At 31.8% G+C, this 19,392-nt stretch overlaps 1 protein-coding gene across 1 annotated transcript in view; it reads left to right on the top strand.

Moving 5' to 3' along the window:
- Positions 1-19,392, top strand: part of l(2)k05819 (transmembrane protein 94-like protein l(2)k05819) — a 115,539-nt gene that overhangs the window by 26,694 nt on the left and 69,453 nt on the right. The window contains 4 exon segments of the mRNA XM_072544651.1: positions 947-1,078; positions 10,683-10,944; positions 11,095-11,303; positions 12,722-12,924. Of these exon segments, the coding sequence (XP_072400752.1) occupies positions 947-1,078; positions 10,683-10,944; positions 11,095-11,303; positions 12,722-12,924 (806 nt within the window).

Genomic DNA, 19,392 nt, shown 5'->3' with positions numbered 1-19,392 from the left:
CTTCGATTCTTTAACAAGACATAACAATTTGTATATTTTTTGGTTATAGTATGGAGATTCACTCATGGTTGTTGTTTATGCTGCTCTTTTCAATGTTTGTGAGAAAATGTTTGTTATAAATGAGTCAAATTTAGAACTCTCCAGTGAACAATAATTTTACCACAAGAGATCATTGAATATTATCTTGCTCTACATTGTTACGTCTCTACATCGTTGTCCATTTGTACTAGTTGTAAAAGTGTTGTAGAAATTCTGAAAACGCTGGAAAGGAATTTTTTTTTTCATATACTTATAAAAGCATTTTTAACTTTATTGCTTATAAGATCGATAACGATTTTTATAATAATTCACCTACCTTTTGCAAAATTTAAATTATACATGCCAATTGCGTAAACGTCAAATTTTTTGGTTTACGGTAAGAAATAGTCTCTAAACTCATTTATAACAAATTTTTTATGTGTTCTAACATACGCATGTACTTTTTCAACAACTAATTCTTATGTTGCTATCTAAAGATTACTTTTTGTAATATATATCAGAACAAAACTAGAAAAAAGAATCTAAATTAGTCACTAGTCTTTTTCTGTGATTTTACCGATTTCTTGTTACAAACTAGTCTTAAAATCAGCCGTTTGTATGGGACATCAGTTTATAAAATATGTTTTACAGACTTATATGAGATTATGTTATGATTCCTTTTAGGATGGATGGAAATAATTACAATTTTTAAAACAATGTATTGAATAAACCGAACACATCTTGAAATCCAACTGCAAAATTCGTTAAATAATTTGTAGGATTTTCTACTCTATTTTTTTCTGATACTATTACTACCAAATGAAAGTAAAAAACAAAGAGTTTCTTTAGAGGTAGCACGATCTGTTACTAACTCTCCTCTTCTTCTATTATATGTTTTCTGTGTTCGGTGTTGTCTGCGCTTCGCCAGAGGGGAGAATTGCGGACAGACAGATGCTAGCGCTAGTCCTCCCCAACAGAGGAACAGATTAGTATTGCAGAACGTTGTCAAAAGAACTCAGCAATCGCCATGTGTTGATGTCAAGTCAATATTAATTGATAGGTATTCAATGCGCACGAACTAGGCTTGATTGACACGTTTAGAATAGTAACAACACACTTTTTCTTTAATTGGTTCATTTGTAAATACAACTTTGGACTAGAAGGACTACAATTTTTATTTTTTCACTTAAGAATTAAAAAATAAATGTCAATGCATAATGACGTTTTTTAGGGTTTCTAATATATTTGAATTCTCATTATTTTTATCATTTATTTCTCATATTTGCCTGTTGATCCTTTACTTTGCCCTTTTTTTCTGTTTCAATTATTGATTAATTTCTTATTGTGCGTAATAATTTTTATAGAAGTTTTTTGCATACGAACAACTTTAAAAAAAATGTTTTCCTTTAAATACTCAAGTATAGTATAACATCGATTCACCGTCTTCAGCCTCTGAGTAGCTAGTGGCTAACAGTTTGTTTTCTATTATTAACTTAACATTTGTTATCACCAGCTTCATTTTTTTTCTTCCATGGCACTTAAATTGGTAAAAATGTTATTGTCATTTACAATTTTAAACCCTCTCTCCTATCTATAACATTCTACCACTCTTTTATACTTTTGCGTCAAATTTGTACTGCATGGTAGATAATTACGAAGATGCATATTTCATCCATTGTAACAGATTCTATTTTCTCAAATTTCACATGTTAACGTTCAGATCAAAGTTTATTTCACCCGTTCTCAGGTTAGTCACTGTAAGATCAACCCATACACAGGAGACACCGTAAATAATGTGCTTCATATGTATGATTACCCCTCCAAAATTTCTTCACATATTTTGCATTATCAGATGAAAACAACATTTAACTAAAATATTTTCTATGATGATGTGCCATGTTTTCACTTATGTCTTAGACCATAGGCTATATGAGTGAAATTATGGCGAAAGAAAGAGAAATGTAATTTTGCCGTCGTCACTTTTGATTTTAAAATTAGAATGAGTTGGTGCATTATCTATTAGCAATAAAGCTTGCTCTGACTTTTGACATCTGTAAGTCCTATCACATTATTATCAGGACAATCCCTAGTTGCCGGTACCATTTTTGCAAACCACTACCGTTATCGGATTTTTTTATTTAAACTGAACTCACCAATAACTGGACAGTTTGTCCAATAATTGATCCGTTCAATCGTCTTTCGCCATGATTTTGGAATAAAAGTAATCAGATATAATTTTTTTATTTTTTGTTTTCGCTATACTGACGGATAAAAGATAGAAGGTTAATCGAAGTTGTACTGTAGTTTCTTATATATTAATACCATCATATATAAATTTCTTTACATATAAAGATGTAGTGCATTTCTTTACATACTCATAAATACCATTATCTGACTCATGATGATGTCTTTCAATCACTTATTGAACAGCTTTGATGATTTTTGATCGATCTTCAGCAAGTCGGTCAGTAATAAAAATTTGCCGTTGTCTTTTTTGTTAACATATATTTTCAGAAAGTTTGTTCTTCTAAACCTTCATTGTCTAAAAAATACTCGCACAATACACCCATCAAATTTTAAATGCTAGAAATGGAATGATGGCAATTTAACACGTAAAAATATTTTGTACGACCTTATATTTACATGTCCGTTTTCTTGTCTAATAGAAAAATTCTATATAAATATGAAAACATTATAGAGGAACCAAGTGAAGTAAAATGACGTGTTGGAATGTCGCATTGGGGCTTTTGAAAATTATTAGTAACACTTATACTTAGTTTGTAAAACATACCAATAATTTTAGTTTTTTATGGTTCATTGAAATTATATTTTTCGATTTCATCCAGCGTATTAGTAGTAGTTGTAGAGCATTGTAATCTTGGCACCATAGTTCAATATTCTCATATGTTGTATACAATTCTGTGATTGTATGCTAAATACATCGCCATATTTATCTAAGATGTGGCCTATATAATTTCCAAAGATTGCGCAGTTATTTTTTCTTTCATACTTATTTCTGAAGTGTGAGCTAATAGAGTGATTATCACATTCGTGAATTTGGATACCACTAGCCATATCGTTATCCAATTAAAATACATCTGCAACATCAAATTATATTCTTACACTCTGCTTAAAAAATTTTACATAAAGCTTTCCTCTCCAATTGAATGGTTTATGGTGCAAATAATTTTTGCATGTAATGTTACTAATATTTTTCAGAATTGCGTAGTATAAAGTATATGCTTTTAGCAGCGAGAATTGGTGTAGCAGTAAAATATAATAGTATAAAAGCAAAGTTTGATTAAACATACGTGTCTTCTGCATCAGGAACGACACTATTTGCTGGCACACGAAAATTTTTGTTGGGGATTCATATGAACTATTATTTGTACACTAGTTTTAAAAGCAATCGAAAGTATATGCAGGAAAATATATTGTCCTTATAATCACTGGATATATATTTTAGTTTTCTATTTGTAGTAGATCAGTTTTTTATTGTAGATGTTCTCACAGGGAATTACCCTTTTTATAAAAATTTTCGATTTTATGTTCTTTTTGCAGATCGTTTTTCAATCCCTTTTATATCATACATAAAAATTATTCAGCGTCTACTATGCAGCTCTTCCTGAGTCTTCCACTCTTTATGGGGTGTGTTAACTTTCATTAGGAAAGTTTTATTATTTTTTCTATATCTTTTCTTTGTAATTGGAAAATTATTCAAGTATTACTTAGAAGTTTTTCTGGTGTAAAATAGGCTTGAACTCTTTTTATTTGAGTCTAGTTATCAAACTTAAATTTTAATCATCAGGTGACTATCTAGGTGAGATTTGTAGCTGCTATCGAGATTAGGTCCTCTAAACCTGAATGATAGATGAGGCCAAAGAACTTTTAAATCAGCTCTACCTTTCCTCGCTAGAAGGGGGATTGAAAATAAATATATCTAAAACCCAGATGATGACAAATCTTGTAGTCAGCGAAGATATATGCGTAGGAACAAGATCCATAGACCAGGTAATGGCCTATAAATACCTAGGTCATGAGATTCGCATAGGAAAAGATAACCAAACCGTTGAGCTTCTCCGTCGTATAAGACTGACTTGGGCAGCCTTCGGCAAGCTGAACCATATTTTCAAATCGTCTGATATACCAATATGCCTTAAAAGAAAAACGTTTAATCAGTGTGTTTTGCCAGTGTTAACTTACGGTGCCGAAACGTTGACCATGACAAGGAGAACAGTTCAAAAGATCCGTGTGTGTCAAAGGGCGATGGAGCGTGCTATGTTGGGCGTTTCACTACGAGACAAGATCCCAAATCGCCAGCTACGACAAAGAACAGGAGTGGCTGATGCAGTAGAGAGAGTAGCAACACTGAAATGGAACTGGGCAGGTCACGTGGCTCGAATGACAGATAATAGATGGACAAAGCGGATACTGGAATGGAGACCAAGAGATGATGCCTACCGAAGCAGAGGTCGTCCACCAACACGTTGGACTGACGATCTAAAACGTTGTCATAGGAATTGGATGCAAGAGGCACAAGATCGAAATAGATGGAAAATTATGAGGGAGATCTATGTCCAGCAGTGGATAAGCGAAGATTGAATGATGAAACCTGAATGGTAGAAATCTAAAGCTGGTGAGAGAAGTAAAGGATCTTATGGTGATATTAAACTCAAGGCTTACTTGAAATCAGATGATAGAACGAATAACCAAGAGAACGGTGACTATGTCAATGGAAGCCAGACGTACTCATGGAAAACTGAGGGCTTTAACACCGGACATGTTATATTGGATTTATAATATTGGTGGCCAAAAGGGCAGATGCCATTGTCAAACTGAGCAAGGTGCAAAGACTTACTTGCCTGGAAATACAAGGGCTTTTACAAGCAGCAGTTATGGATACCCTGCTGGATCTCTCTCCTCTGCACATCGTCATAAAGAAGGAGGCGAGAAGATATAGATTTCGAGAAAACGGTACTAACATAATGGTTAGATCAGGACCTAGTAACATTTCATTTCCATTTCCCTTGGAGAACATTTCCTGTATTCCAGACAGAGATTTATAAAATCTTGCCTTGTACAAGATAAATTAAGATAAGAGGTTTTGAACTGAAGCAGATCAATATATTCACACATAGTCAAGCAGCTATGGAGGCTCTTAAAAACCTTAAGATGATTCTAGGCTAGTGTGGAAATGCCGAGAAGAACTCGACAGGCTGGTGTCACAAAATGGTATGGGTTCCATGTTATATTTCATTTACACGGCATTGCCCTATAAATTGAACAGCACTTTCCTTTTAAATGATTTATGGTGCAAATCATTTTTGAACTTGATGTTACTAATATTGTTCGAAATGACGGAGTATATGCTTCTAGCAGCAAAAATTGGTTCAGCATTTAGTATAAAAGCAATAAAATGCAATGGTATTGTTGATATATATATATATATAATATGTCCGATTAAGTCGGCACCATATGGGAAATTGTTTTTTATTTGTAGTTTTATAAAAAAAAATATTTTTTATAAAAATGTCTGTATTCTGAATTATCTAAAACCAAAAATACAATGAACAGATATTAAATTATTTCAGTCATTACGCAATTTGTCAATAAAATATGACTTTTACGTAAGAGTAGGTAAAGTACTTTTATTTTTAACAATGTCGACAATCGTTATTAAGAAAATTTAATTTTACTTAAAAACTATGGTTAGATATCTCATATTATCTATCTGCTATGAAAAAATAAATCTAATAAATCTTGTTATTTTCTCCTCTGTATTAACATTGTGATATTACTGATCGGCAAATATATTATGCGCTGGAAAATTCTCTACAGTCATTTGTCTACAAATTGATATTTAATCCAGGATGGAGTGACAAGCCAATGGATTTTTGACAGTGAACATCTAATCGGTAGTTACAATTTATAAAATAAATCTAATGGCACCTTTATTAACACGTGAGGAGAAAATTGAAATAGTTATGATTGTGGGAGATAATAATATAAAAAATTAACCATACAACAGTTACAAGAATTGTAAATAAATTGTAAGACATCAGGAAGTGTTGATAATAATTTTAATAAAGAACGCGAAAGGCGGATTGCCAATGAGGACACACAATTATAAGTGATGCTATATGCAGTCTTAGTAATAGAACATCCCAAAACGTCATTCTGAAGAAGAATAACTTCGATCCAAAATAAGGTAAGTAGAGGTACAATGGCAAATATTTTACATAAAAATAAATATCATCCACATAAACCGCAGTTTGTACGTACATAAAAGAAAAGAGATTATGATAAACGGTCTGAATTTTGCTTTTTGATACAGGGAGAGTTAGAAAAGGGTCTTTTTTACTAAGACATTACATTTTCCGATAAAGCAACATTCTCCCTAAATGGATGTGTTAGTTCACAAAATTGTCGTGAAAGGAGTATCAGCAATTCTAATCTAGACTCGTGACAAATCTTCGTTCAAGACAAACGTGTGGTGTGGTATCTTCAGGAATAACATAATAGGACCTTATTTCTTTTGACAGACCATGAATTCTGAACGTTATTTCCGAGTTTACATTTTAGGAATGGCCCTACAAGACCGTTAACATATGTGGTTTCAACAAGACGATGATTCATATTTTCTACAGAAGCTGTTAGGGCATAATTCGGAATTTTGGATGATAAATTAATACCTACTTAGATTTTCCCATATTTTTTGGCTGGCAAGATCTCTAGACGTAAACCCCCTAGATTACTTCTTATGGGTTTACTTAAAACATGCAGTTAATGAGAGATAGTGGCTATGTAGAGGCTCTAGTAAATTGAAAAAAATGCTAAAAATTTCCTATCAATACTATTAAGAATATTACTTATTATAATATTGCTTATTTTAATCTTATAGTTACTTGTTATTTTCTGTTTAATTAGCACAGTAAATTATTATGATTTAGATGTATTATTCAAATGCAATGGAAAGGTTATTATGTTTTTAAATAAAATAGCTGACGTTTCCTTAACGATTGTCCAATAACTTTTGCATAAAATTTATATTTTTGACAAACCGCGTATATGACTGAAAAAAATTAATAGCTGATAATTGTATTCTAGGTTTTAGAACATGCAAAGCTTTTGATAAAGAATAACTTTTTTTCATAATACAAAAAATGCAAAGGTTTCCCATATGATGCCGACTTAATTGAACACATTGTGTAGTTGAAACTAGAACAATAATTTAAAACTTGACAAAAGTAAAGTTTGTTTAAATCTACAGATCTTTCCCCTCGGGGAAAACACTTTATTTGCTGTCAAAAGAAACTTTTGCTGGGGATTCATATGCACATTTTTATTTATACACTAGTTTTAGAGGCGACCGAAAGTATCTGCAGAAGAATATATCATCTGAATCGGTGAGTTCAAAAACCGTGCAAGTGCAAAATTTGACATTTTAAAGTAAAATAGTCATTTTGTTGAAAATTTGTCCCTTCCTCAATTGGTCTTAAAACCCGTACTAGAAACTTAACCGTTAACGTAACATAGCGGATTTTACCCGTGCGTAAGGAGAAAAACCGTACATGTCCGGAACTTAAACGAGTTTTCATCTCAACAATAAAATAGTGACCAGTTTGGTATTAACACGCATCACTTTCACTTCGTGTGTATGTGTATTGTACAAAATATCTCGATATTTGCAAATTTTCAACAATTTCACATAAAATTATGTCATCCAGTGATAATGAAGAAGTTACTGATACCACTAGTGGTTGCAGAAAAAGAAAAAAGAATGTTGCTAATTGGACACACAATGCAGGAAAAACAGCCCGTTTGCCAGGTCAGTCATATGTTTCTAGGAACAGAAAACACGTTAATGCAAAGACTGTATGATATGCGAGTAGGTAAGTAAAAAGTTCTACACTGTGACTAGCAGTACATAGAGTGTATGTGCATTATACGTACATCGGTTGATAAATTTTAGCACGAATCCATTCAATTTGATAACAAATTTTTACATGTCAGTATATTAGCATATATAGCATAGCTTATAATGCGCTTAAACCCAATGTACTGCTAGTTACGGAGTAGGTTTGAACAATAAGTTAAGCTTGAAGTTTAAAATAACTGTTTTATTTTTTAGGTGGACAAAAAAAATGCATAGAACAGTTTACTGAGGAAGAAAAAAATGTGTTTTAACTAATATATCAAGCTGACCGTCGAAGACGAGCAAGATCGTATTTACAAGGACTCGTGGAAACAAAACCAATCCAAAGACATCATGTAAGAAGTCCGGAAAACAAGCAAGAAAGAAAATTAAACTTTTTATACTTTGTTTTGAAAGGCTTAAATAGAATTTCCGTATGCAAACAGGCATTTATAAGTATTCATGCCATATCGTACTGGCAAGTTCAGCGTACTTTTTTCAGACAAATCACCAAACGATCTGAGACGCAGACATAATAATAGACCTGCTACATTATGCAAGAATGGACTGAGAAAATTAAAGAGTACATTCAGACGTTTCCGGTCAAAGTTTCATAGTATTCCTCCCAAACCATATTCGTTATTTAAATGCATCTTTGAATGTAAAGCAAATGCATAGTTTTTTTGTCGAAAATATTTAGAGTTAGAAAAATACGAATTTTGTTTAAAATACTTCAACGAAAACTTCATTATTAAGTTTGGGAGACCATAGGTTGATGTATGCTCGGAGTGCGAAAGACAGCAAACGTGGCTTAGATATGGTAATCTTAACTATAACGCAAAGAAAGCAGTTGCAGCGGAACTAATGGTTCATAAAAACCGAGCGAAGAAGTTTTATATTAAAATTAATTGTGCATGCAAACCCTGTGCGAAAGACCAGAAGTGATGGGATTAGCTTTTGATTATATGCAGAACATGCCACTACCACACATTCCAGTCCAGAAAGTATTTTATTTTAGGCAGCTCTGGGTATTCGCATTGCAAATACACAACCTCAAAGAGAATACTGGTCATTTTTATACTTACTATGAAGATTAAAGTCAGAAGGGACCTAATAAAGTGTGCACATTCCTTAATAACTACAAAATGAAACATATACCTCCTGAAATCACTGAACTGACAAGAGATTCAACAAAATCTATCATTCTGTTGCAATAAGAGGCCATTCGTTTTTATATTGATCGAATTTACACTCCAGAAGAATACGAGGACTTAATAATGACTTCCAGAACAAGGCAACCATTTATTGTGAAGCAAATCCGATATACTGATATTATTAATTTTAAGAACTGGTGGTCTAATTACTATTGTAACATGTTTAAATAAAACGAGCGGTTCTAATTTATGTAATTCTATTTATTTTCAAGTTTATATACGATAATATCTTATCAAATAAAATAATTGCTTGTATATAGTCGATATTTACTAGAATAATCTGGAATAGTCCATCTCTATTCCCGCTTGTATGAACGGCTCGATCTGTGAGCGATACATCGAGAAGACACATCAGATTCTCGAAGACACATCAGATTCTCGAAGACACATCAGAGTTTCGAAAGATGCAACTGTTATATGGAGTACTTTGAAATTAGCTTGTTCGTTACACTATAAAAAAAATGTGCACTATAAAAAATAAAGAACCCGTTTCAATTCATGAAAAGAATCCTGGACATCAAGAAGGTAATGACTTACACCCAAGGTGAAGCATTGGAATTCTATTAATACATCACATCATCGAAAACCACAAATTCTAAATATGATGATTAAGTGATTAAGATAACAGTTTTGATATTATATATTGAATAAAACCATACAAGTTCATCCTCCTTTTTGAGCTGTCATTGGTAGCCCATTTTATTTTCTGAAAAACTACCATTAAAAACACATTGCAAATTAAGAGATCTAAAACTTTTCTATGCATGCTGACAGTCTATGTTGAGTAGTTTCAGCGTTAAAAGGTTTTTATTGATTTTCTCGGAACGCAGATTTTGGACATGGGCGGTTTTGGAACTCACCGATTTATTTGTATAATCGCTGCATATATATTTTAGTTTTTATGTTTATAGTAGATAAGTTGGTTTTTTGTTGTACATAATCTCACAATTAATGTGCATTTGTCAATAATAACTTTCAGTTTTATGTCCTCCTTTCAGGTCCTTTTTCCATATTTTGCATACAAAGTATTTATATATTTTGTAGGTACTTATCGTACATAAAAATTATTTAGCGTCATCTATTTCTATTTTTTCCACTGTTTACGCGTTGTTAGCTGTCATTCGAAGTTTTCTAGTTTATATCAATTTTTCCTGTTAATTTTTCTTCTATTTTTGATGTCAGCGTCCTCTGCCATATCATAAAGCTAAGCCATTCTTATATTTTTCCTTTGAAATTCTGTTTGTTAAGACTTTCCATAAGTCGTAATTATGTGAATTTTTTTTTCCACTTCTCTTTGGAATTGCAATTTTTAACGATTTGTCCTTTGATAGGTTTTTTGATAGATCAGGAAGTGTATATGTCCTACTTTTCATATTATTATTGAGACTGACTGATAAAGCTTGAGGTAACACTCGAATTATGCAAATCTTACTTTCGAAGTTAAGACTTAAACGTTAATCATCTAGTGACATCTAGGTGAATTTTTGTAGCTGCTATCGCTAAAACCTATTCTTAAAATGTATTTAATTTAGCAGCAACCTGGAATCGTCCAGGACGATGAGTTTTTCCGCACCTAGCGCCATTAACATGGAGTTTTCAACGGTAAAGTTCGAAAAGGAGGTGGAAAAATTCAACATTGATAAGAAACAATACGATCAGAATGAAGATTTCAACCAAACCAGTCAAGAAAGTGTTTTACTACAAGCTGATAGCACCGCGCACGAATGGCAGTCTCTGAGTAATCTTACAGAGAGTACTGAGCATAGTGCTCCCATTAATTTTGACATGAGTAACAGGGTAAGTGTCAATATATAACGTCGAAGAAATGGTGTGAAGCTCTAATGTGTCTATTTCATTAAAATATAATAATGTATTAATATATGTTCTTATTCATATGTATGCATATATAAACTTTAGGTACTACTTAAATTTTTTTTATATTTGTAGGCCAAACTCCCTAGAGGAATAGATAAAATCAGACCCCACATTGAACTGATCGATAATGTTCCACTACTAGTGTCTCTTTTCACTGACTGTACTCCGGATGTTACCAGAGAGATGTTACAGATTATGCAAGACTACAAAGAGGTCGTCTGTATCATGGGTTCAGCTGAAAACTGCGACAATGCTGGAATATTTATGCAAGCTGATGCTAGGTTAGAAAAATACTTATATATATATATATTTAGGGATTCTACAGTATTCACTGCCTTCCCTCGCTCAACCGTTTCCATCTCTCTCTGTTGTTCCATTCTCCATCGTTTAGTCCTCTCTTACTCATGGCGTCGTCTACTTCGTTCCTCCAGGATTTTCGGGGTCGTCCTCTTTTCCTCCTTCCTATGGGGCTCCATTCGGTTATTCTCTTTATCCATCTGCTGTCGCTAGCTCTTCTTACATGTCCATACCACTTTAGTCTTTTTTGTTCTATATATGTTAGTATGTCTGTTTCTATTGATGTTCTTTGCTTTATTTCGTCATTACTTCTCCTATCCATTCTTGTTACTCTGCAGCATCTTCGCAGGCATTCCATCTCTGTTGCTATTATCTTACTGCTGTTTTTCTTGTTTATGATCCAATTTTCGGCCCCATATGTCATAATACTTCGCACTAATGTTTTATAAATCTGCGTTTTTGTCTTCATATTTAGGTGTCTATCCCACCATACTGAGTTAAGTTGTCGGATTGCTGTTCTTGTTTGTCCTAATCTTTGTGTAATTTCTTCCTCTGTTGTTGCCTTTTTCGTGATTATAAACCCCAGGTATTTGAATTTATCCTTTCCTTTGATTGTTACGTTGTCATCAATCTGTAGATCTTCTATGTCTTCTTCACTTGTAGATAGGTACTCTGTTTTCGCGAGGTTAATATCTAGGCCAGCCTTGGTATATTCTTCTTGTAGTTTCTTCATCATGTAGCTGAGGTCGTCTTGGTCTTGTGCAATCACTACTTGATCGTCTGCAAAACTTAACGTATATAGGTATTCGTTCCGTACCGGTACTCCCATGCCTTCGCATTTTCTTTTCCATGTAGTCAAGGCTTTCTCTAAGTATATTTTGAATAGGGTTGGAGATGTGGAACAACCCTGCAGGAGCCCTTTTGTTGTGGTGAAGTCTCCTATGATTCTTGCTCCCATTTTAATGGACACTTTATTTTCTTTATACAGAGCTTTTGTAGCTTCTATGAGTTCCGTCTGTATTTCTAATTTGTACATTGCCTCCCATAGTTCTGACCTTGGTACAGAGTCATATGCCTTTCTCAGATCCTCAAATGCCAAGTGTATATCTCTATTTTTTGCTTTTTTCTTTTCCAACAGTTGTTCCAGAAAAATACTTAAATACTGTATATATCTTTATTACTTTGACATTGACATTGTAACCTGAGGATGTTTTTCTCTTAATTTTCACGTAGCGGAAAATTAAAAAGCAGTAAAATAATCTTTAAGAATCTTTACTCAAAGCTATAGTAAGAAAAAATAAGAATAAAATACCCAACAGCAAATACCAACAATTTGACAAATACTTCAATATACCCTTAATTTTTCATTATTATACGCATGCTTATTGTCTTCTGTTTTTAGTATGTCAATAGCTCCTCTTTATCCACAAGTTTGCCAGAAAGCAAAACCTTACAAAAACCCCGAAGATTGTCCCGGTCCCGTAGACATATCTTGCCAGTTGAACTCCATTCCTTGTTCTTTGTCGATAAAACGGGACTCACCACTGCCCATATACAGATTGATCATGGAATCCAGGCATTTTGTGGCATCGATTTGGAACTCTGGTATGTATAATCTATAGGGTATTAAATATATATTGATGTAAAAATTCATCTTCTTATATTTTCATATTGTGTACTATGTTTAATGAGAATAAACCACAATATTAATTAAAAATACGTTATATTTGACGTTTCGATTTCCAGCTCGGAAATCGTTCTCAAAATAAAAATTAAGTGAATTATTTTGTTTTGATATTTAGTAATAGAAAAAATTCTTTTAGTAGATTAATTTTATCTATCTCCTTTATATTGACAATTCGGGTATATATTATACATTTTAAAGTAGAAGACTTTAATATAATATTTTAAAATAGAAGAATTAAATATAGTATTGTCAATATTTTTGAGGGGCAATCTCAGGTCGTGGAACGACTTTATTGGACGATAATTCATTCGATTACATGAAATCAACTTTAACTTGAGAATAGCTGTCACAACCGCGACCAATCATAACTGTAAAACCTCTTTATAATCATGCCCAGGTACTCGTAAGTTGTTACCATCTCGAATCCATGTCTTTTACAAAACACTCGGGTTTCATATTCAATCTTCTGCTCCTGATGCCCTATTTTCGTAGTCTTCCATTGTTAATATTTATTTCTAACTTCATTTTTTCAATGAACAATCACATGCTATCATTATTCTGACGTATATTCACGAGTTAAAGTTGATTTTAAGTTATCAAATTAACTTCTTCTCATAGCACTACAACCCGGTGTTAGCTGACTACAAAACTCGCTTCCATCTCGAACGATCGTAAATGATAGTTTGTTCAGTGTCTAGCCCCATTGTTCTTAAATCTGACCATATGTTATCTCTCCATCACATTCGTGGACGTAAGAGGCTTCTCTCTGTTGGTGCTTCCTCCCAGATTAACTTAGTAAGGCGGTTATGGTTATGGCGGTTATGGTTATGGCCAGCCTATCTTAGACTTTGGGATTTAATCTCTTGGACTACATCGCTAGTCCCATACATCAGTTTGACCGGCATTTGTTCTCATTCAGTATTGGTTAGTATTCAGATCGTGGTAAGTTCCAAAGATTCTTTTGAGGATTTTTCTCTCAAAACATCTTTTGATGTTCGTGTTAGTTTCTTGGATTTAATAGTATTGTGGAGGCTATACATACATCTGTTTGCTGCCTGAATTATCCCTTTTATCTCTTCCTTCCTTTTCTGATATCGTTATCTGCGGTGATTGTCGTTCAGAGACATTTAAAACTCTCCACTCGTTTAAAGTTATATGGGTCTATTGTTACATTTTGCCCTAGTCTGTCTCGTCTCTTTTGTCTGTTAATGCACATATATTTGGCTTTCTCTTTATTGACCATTAGACCGGTTTTTTACCTCTATCTCTAATTTATTGAAAGTTTCCTTTACATTGGTGAATGTTTTCCACAATGTGAATGTCATCCGCGTATGCTAGTAGTAATTTTGGTTCATTTACTGTCAGTAGTTCTGTGATAATTTCTGCTATTCTTACTACCTTCTCCAGGATTATATTAAAAGGAGAGGTGACAGCGCAACCCCTTGTTTCACGATCTGAGAGTTTTTTACCTATCCTGACTCTGGATCTATAGCCATTTACACATATTTTAACGAGTGTTATTTAATGAAACAACTGATTATTGCTTATTAAAGACAGTTTCAATATATGTGTTGTCAGTAGTGTGTACTGCTTAATACGGAACAATTAGTTTTTTTTTGTTAGGGTTTATATGACTGCTGACTTTATTATACGTATTACTTATTAGTAATTGTTTCGTGATGATGATGAGTAATTGTTTCATCCATAATCTTATCCTAAACCAAATACTAGTACCATTGTTTAAATAGAACTAGTTAGCCAACGCAATGTATAAATTTGTTTGATTCTAATTGAGACAGTCACTAGATGTCACCACTTTTTCTGTCTCAATAGATTTTAATATACCATTGTTTGTTTGATATACATTATACTAGATGGTGCTATGTGAAAAAGTTAAGGACTAAACTAAACATCCATTTTTGATCCACTGAATTAAATTCACCAGCGTTGCAATATTTCACTGACATAGTAGCAACAGGTTTGCTTACAAAAATAAAAATGTTACAAAAAACACACCATGAATCAGTTAAGGTATTGATTTAAAATAGAGTTATTACTATCAACTAGTAAATATCGTGTCAACTAAAATTGTACATAAACGTACTGTGGCTTCTAAATCTTCCTATATCTAAATAAGTTTAAAGAATTTAAATATTTTATTTTATTTGGAAGTGTATTACAAAAATTTGATCCGAGGTAAGTAAAACATTTTAATTCTATGTGTTTAAAACAAAAAACATTTGTATGAGAAATGAACAAATTAGGTATTTAAAAATAAATTTTAGCGAATAATACATACATTCTATAATATTTGAAAAAAGTGATTTTAAATTAAAATAATGTTACTTCCATAATAAATAAATGGTTTTTTACAGATGGCTGGAAATATTTGTTGTTATTACAAATGTGGTTTATCACCATACAAAATTCATGGTTTAAGAATGTTCAGATTTCCGACAAAAAATCTTTCGGCTTGTCAAACATGGATATTACACTCTGGTAAGTAAATAGAAACTTTTTTTATATTCTTTTATTTTACACCGTTTCCGTTACGTAATTAACTTAAAAAATGTTTATTTTTTTTTATTCATCATTTGAATTTTACGTTTTCGTTGGTATTATAATTATGATATAATAAACTTCGGAAAAACAAATTAGTGAATAAATATCAAGTTAATAAACATAAACAAAGTATTAGATATTTAAATATGTATTTCTTTAGCTACCTATTTTTAGTTATTGTATTGAAAAGTAGAAATAAGTTCATCTTTATCGGAGAACTAATTTATACACCAATCCATCTGTAAAAAAATCATTGATTACACGTAAAACTCTTATAAACATATTTGAAGGTTCTAAAAGATATACGAGGGTTAGTTAATAATAAATCTGTGAAGATATACGGGTATTTTGTTTTGTTTTTGTTTAAACAATTTTAAAAAGTGAGAGGTCATTCTTTTGCTTATAAAACGTTTTTTATCCAGTTTAGAGAAAAATAGTTAAAATAAAAATTGTAGATCTCAAAAAGTTCTTCCTTTTGTGAGTTTCTAAATTAAAATATATAAAGAATTCAACAAAATAGTTGCAAAAAACCCTTGATTTTGCAGAAATTTATAAATTTTAATAACTTTGTTTTTGCATAATGGTACGTAATGTAACTAATAAAAATAGTGACGATTTGTTTATCATGGAAAGCGATTATTTAAACAACTTTTTGTTGAGCTACCCCAGTTAAAAAAAAATTATGTTTTACGTGCCACAGAAGCCAAGATATTGCAAATTTTACAAGCGCGATTTATTTTTAAAAAGTTCAAATCTAAAAAAAAAAGCTCAAATGGTTCTCCATTCTACTTTTCCGAAGAGGTATTTTACGAATACCATCATTTTAACGGGTTATAAATTTTTACTTCTTTACCGCATATGCCATCTGTAAGCTGGATCGCACAATTCAGATCTTCATTTAGAGTCCCTTCAATTTTCAGCTCTTACTGTTAATAGTCAATGGAAGTATGATTTTAAGAATAAAATGCTTTGGTTTTAAATATAAAATGCTCTCTTGGCTCGTAATGGTCATAGAAGATTCTTTTTTTTTTAGAAAGTGTGTTTTTCATCAGTTTTTCATTAGCCTCTATATAAGTTTGTGGCATAAACAATATCAAAGATATAAATGTTTATAAACAGATTAAATAACCTATAAACTATTTGCTCTGATTGATATTTAGCGCACTGTAATAACTTATTAATTTCCATAATTTCAAGGAGCTATGTTATATGTTTTTGCACAAAAAAGAGTTATTTTAATTTATAAATAACTGCAAAAATAAGGTTTTTTGCAACTATTTCGATTAATAGTTTCTTGTATTTTAATTTGGATACTCTCAAAAGTTACATTACTTTTTATGATCTACAACTCTAAAAAAGCTGAAAAAATCTTAAACAGATATTTAAAGTCTCTAAAAGGTATATGAGGGGTAGCTGATGACAATTATGTGAAGACTTTAGCTAATTTTGCTTTGCTTTTTTTTTAAACAATCGTAAAAAGGGAAAAAAAGTTTATGCGCATAAAACGTTAAAATAAAAGTTATAGATCATAAAATGTTCTCTAATATTGATACTTTTATAATTAAAATACATAAAGAATTGACCGAGATAATTAAAAAACCCTTATTTTTAAAGTATAATTTATAAATGTTAATAACTTTCTTTTTGCATAACGATATGTAATACAACTATTTAAAATTATGGCAGTTAATGAGTTTTTAAAGTGTGCTAAATGTCATACAGAACGACCATACAGTTTATGAGTTATTCAATTTGTTTATCCAGGAGACCGATTATTTAAACAACTGTACTTGTCCAGTCACTCTATTGATATTTTGTAAATAGCAATCGATTTTTTATGGCTTCGTTTTAAATTATTAAAAAAAAACATCAAGAATATAATAAATTTGTTTTTAAAAATCAGTTTGAAGAGTAACAAATTTTTAGCATATAAAAATTTCTAATAACTTTGACTTTTTTATGTCATACACTTGTATGTAGGCTCAATATAAAGCTAATAAAAAAAAACATTAAAAAAAACCAAAACCTTCTATGGCCCAGAGGAAATCAAATAGCATTTTTTTTCTTGTTTTAGAAATTGCAAATATTTTCATTGTTTATTAACATTAAGAGCTGAAAATTGAACATTGTAAAAGAATATCTAATTTTTATAATTCGATTTATCAATAGCATACACAGTGAAGAAGTAAATTAGTTTTGAAACATTAAAATAATGGTACTCGTAAAATATCGCCACAGAAAAATGCAAGGGAGATCTGTCCGCTGCAATATCTCAGCTTGTTTCTTGTTAGTGGTTATAGAAAGTTCTGTTTTTTTTTTTTAATTGTGCTTTTACGCCAGCTTTTCATTGAGCCTACGTACAGCCGTATGACATGAAAAATATCAAAAGTAGTATAAATGTTTAGAAGCTAAAAAGCACTTTTGCAAACCGTTTTTTTAATAATAAGTTTAATAAAATGTTGAAGTTTATAAATAAAGCTTCAAATAATCTATTCAAAAAACATCAAATAACTGTCAAAGATTAAACACCCTTTTTAAAGTTCCTAATGGATTTTAAAGATTTAAACAGTGTTAAACAGATAAATTAATTCATCGACGAGTTAACAATACGAAGCGAAGTTCTTTAGTCACAATGTGATAAGAAAACGAGTATCAAATTTGGTTTTATATTTCAATAGTCGAATTTAATTGTGGCTACATTGGTTTAATTAATGAAAACCAGTGAAAATCCCAAGAAATAGGTGAGCTTCTTTTTTTCTTTCTTTCCAGTTTGGGAGAGGGTCCTTTAGGTACTCACGTTTAGGTATTGTGTTACGGTCTGGGTAACCAGAACTACACATCATGAACAGCAATTAAATATTTACATTTACACAAAACAACTCCAGTTTCAACCCAAAATCATATGTCGTTGCAGCAGTCTCTAGACCTCCTTCCCGTTCGTTTTCTAAAAGGGGACAAGTTATTGTCATGCACTCCATTTTGAATACTGTTTTATTTGAATATATTAAAGAAATTGGTAAAATAGTTTATGCAAAAAATATTACTTTTAAATCTCGCATTTCGAATAATCGAATCTACATTTTCCTTACTTCTACCGACATCGTTGATCAACTAATACACCGAACGTCATAATTAATTTCACCGTCATCTTTATCTGCAGGCTTCTTTCTGCGACCAAAAGAATCCTTATTTCAAATGTATCTCCTTCCATCCCGCATTCACTAATCGAACAGTCCCTAAGAAATACGGAACATCAGACGATCAATAGACATATATCATGAGTTTCCTGCTCTATGTATATTTTTACTTCATCTTTTGCCAAATTTAGACACGATATTTAATTAAGTAAGAAAACTTTTTTAAGAATTTAATATACCAACACAACTAATAGAACTGATAAAAGAATCTCTAAAAGTAGAAAGTAGAATCCGGATACAAAATGAATTAACGGAAACAATAGATGTGAAAAAGGGACTACGCCAGGGAGACGCTCTATCATGCATCTTGTTCAACATCGTGCTCGAGAAAATACTGAGGGACACAACAGTCAATACACGAGGAACAATCATAAACTTCAATCTTTTATTGGTCTTCTCTCCCTAGACTTCATAACTAGAAGAGAAGCATCGACTATTAGAAGACTACGAATTAACCATACCAAACTTACCGACTGCAAACAATTCACCAACCTGTATAAAGCACTGGACTTGAAACCTTCTCTAAGGAACTAGAGAATCATCTACCTCTTCCTCAACTGTAAATTGTATATGTTGATTATTATTGTTGAAAATGTTGACTATTTCATTAATTTTGTGTTTAGGAAG

The sequence above is a fragment of the Diabrotica undecimpunctata genome, chromosome 1 (genome assembly GCF_040954645.1).
Source record: "Diabrotica undecimpunctata isolate CICGRU chromosome 1, icDiaUnde3, whole genome shotgun sequence".
Lineage (NCBI taxonomy): Eukaryota > Metazoa > Arthropoda > Insecta > Coleoptera > Chrysomelidae > Diabrotica > Diabrotica undecimpunctata.
Note: the sequence above shows the minus strand (reverse complement) of the source record. Positions and strands in the feature narration are given on the sequence as shown.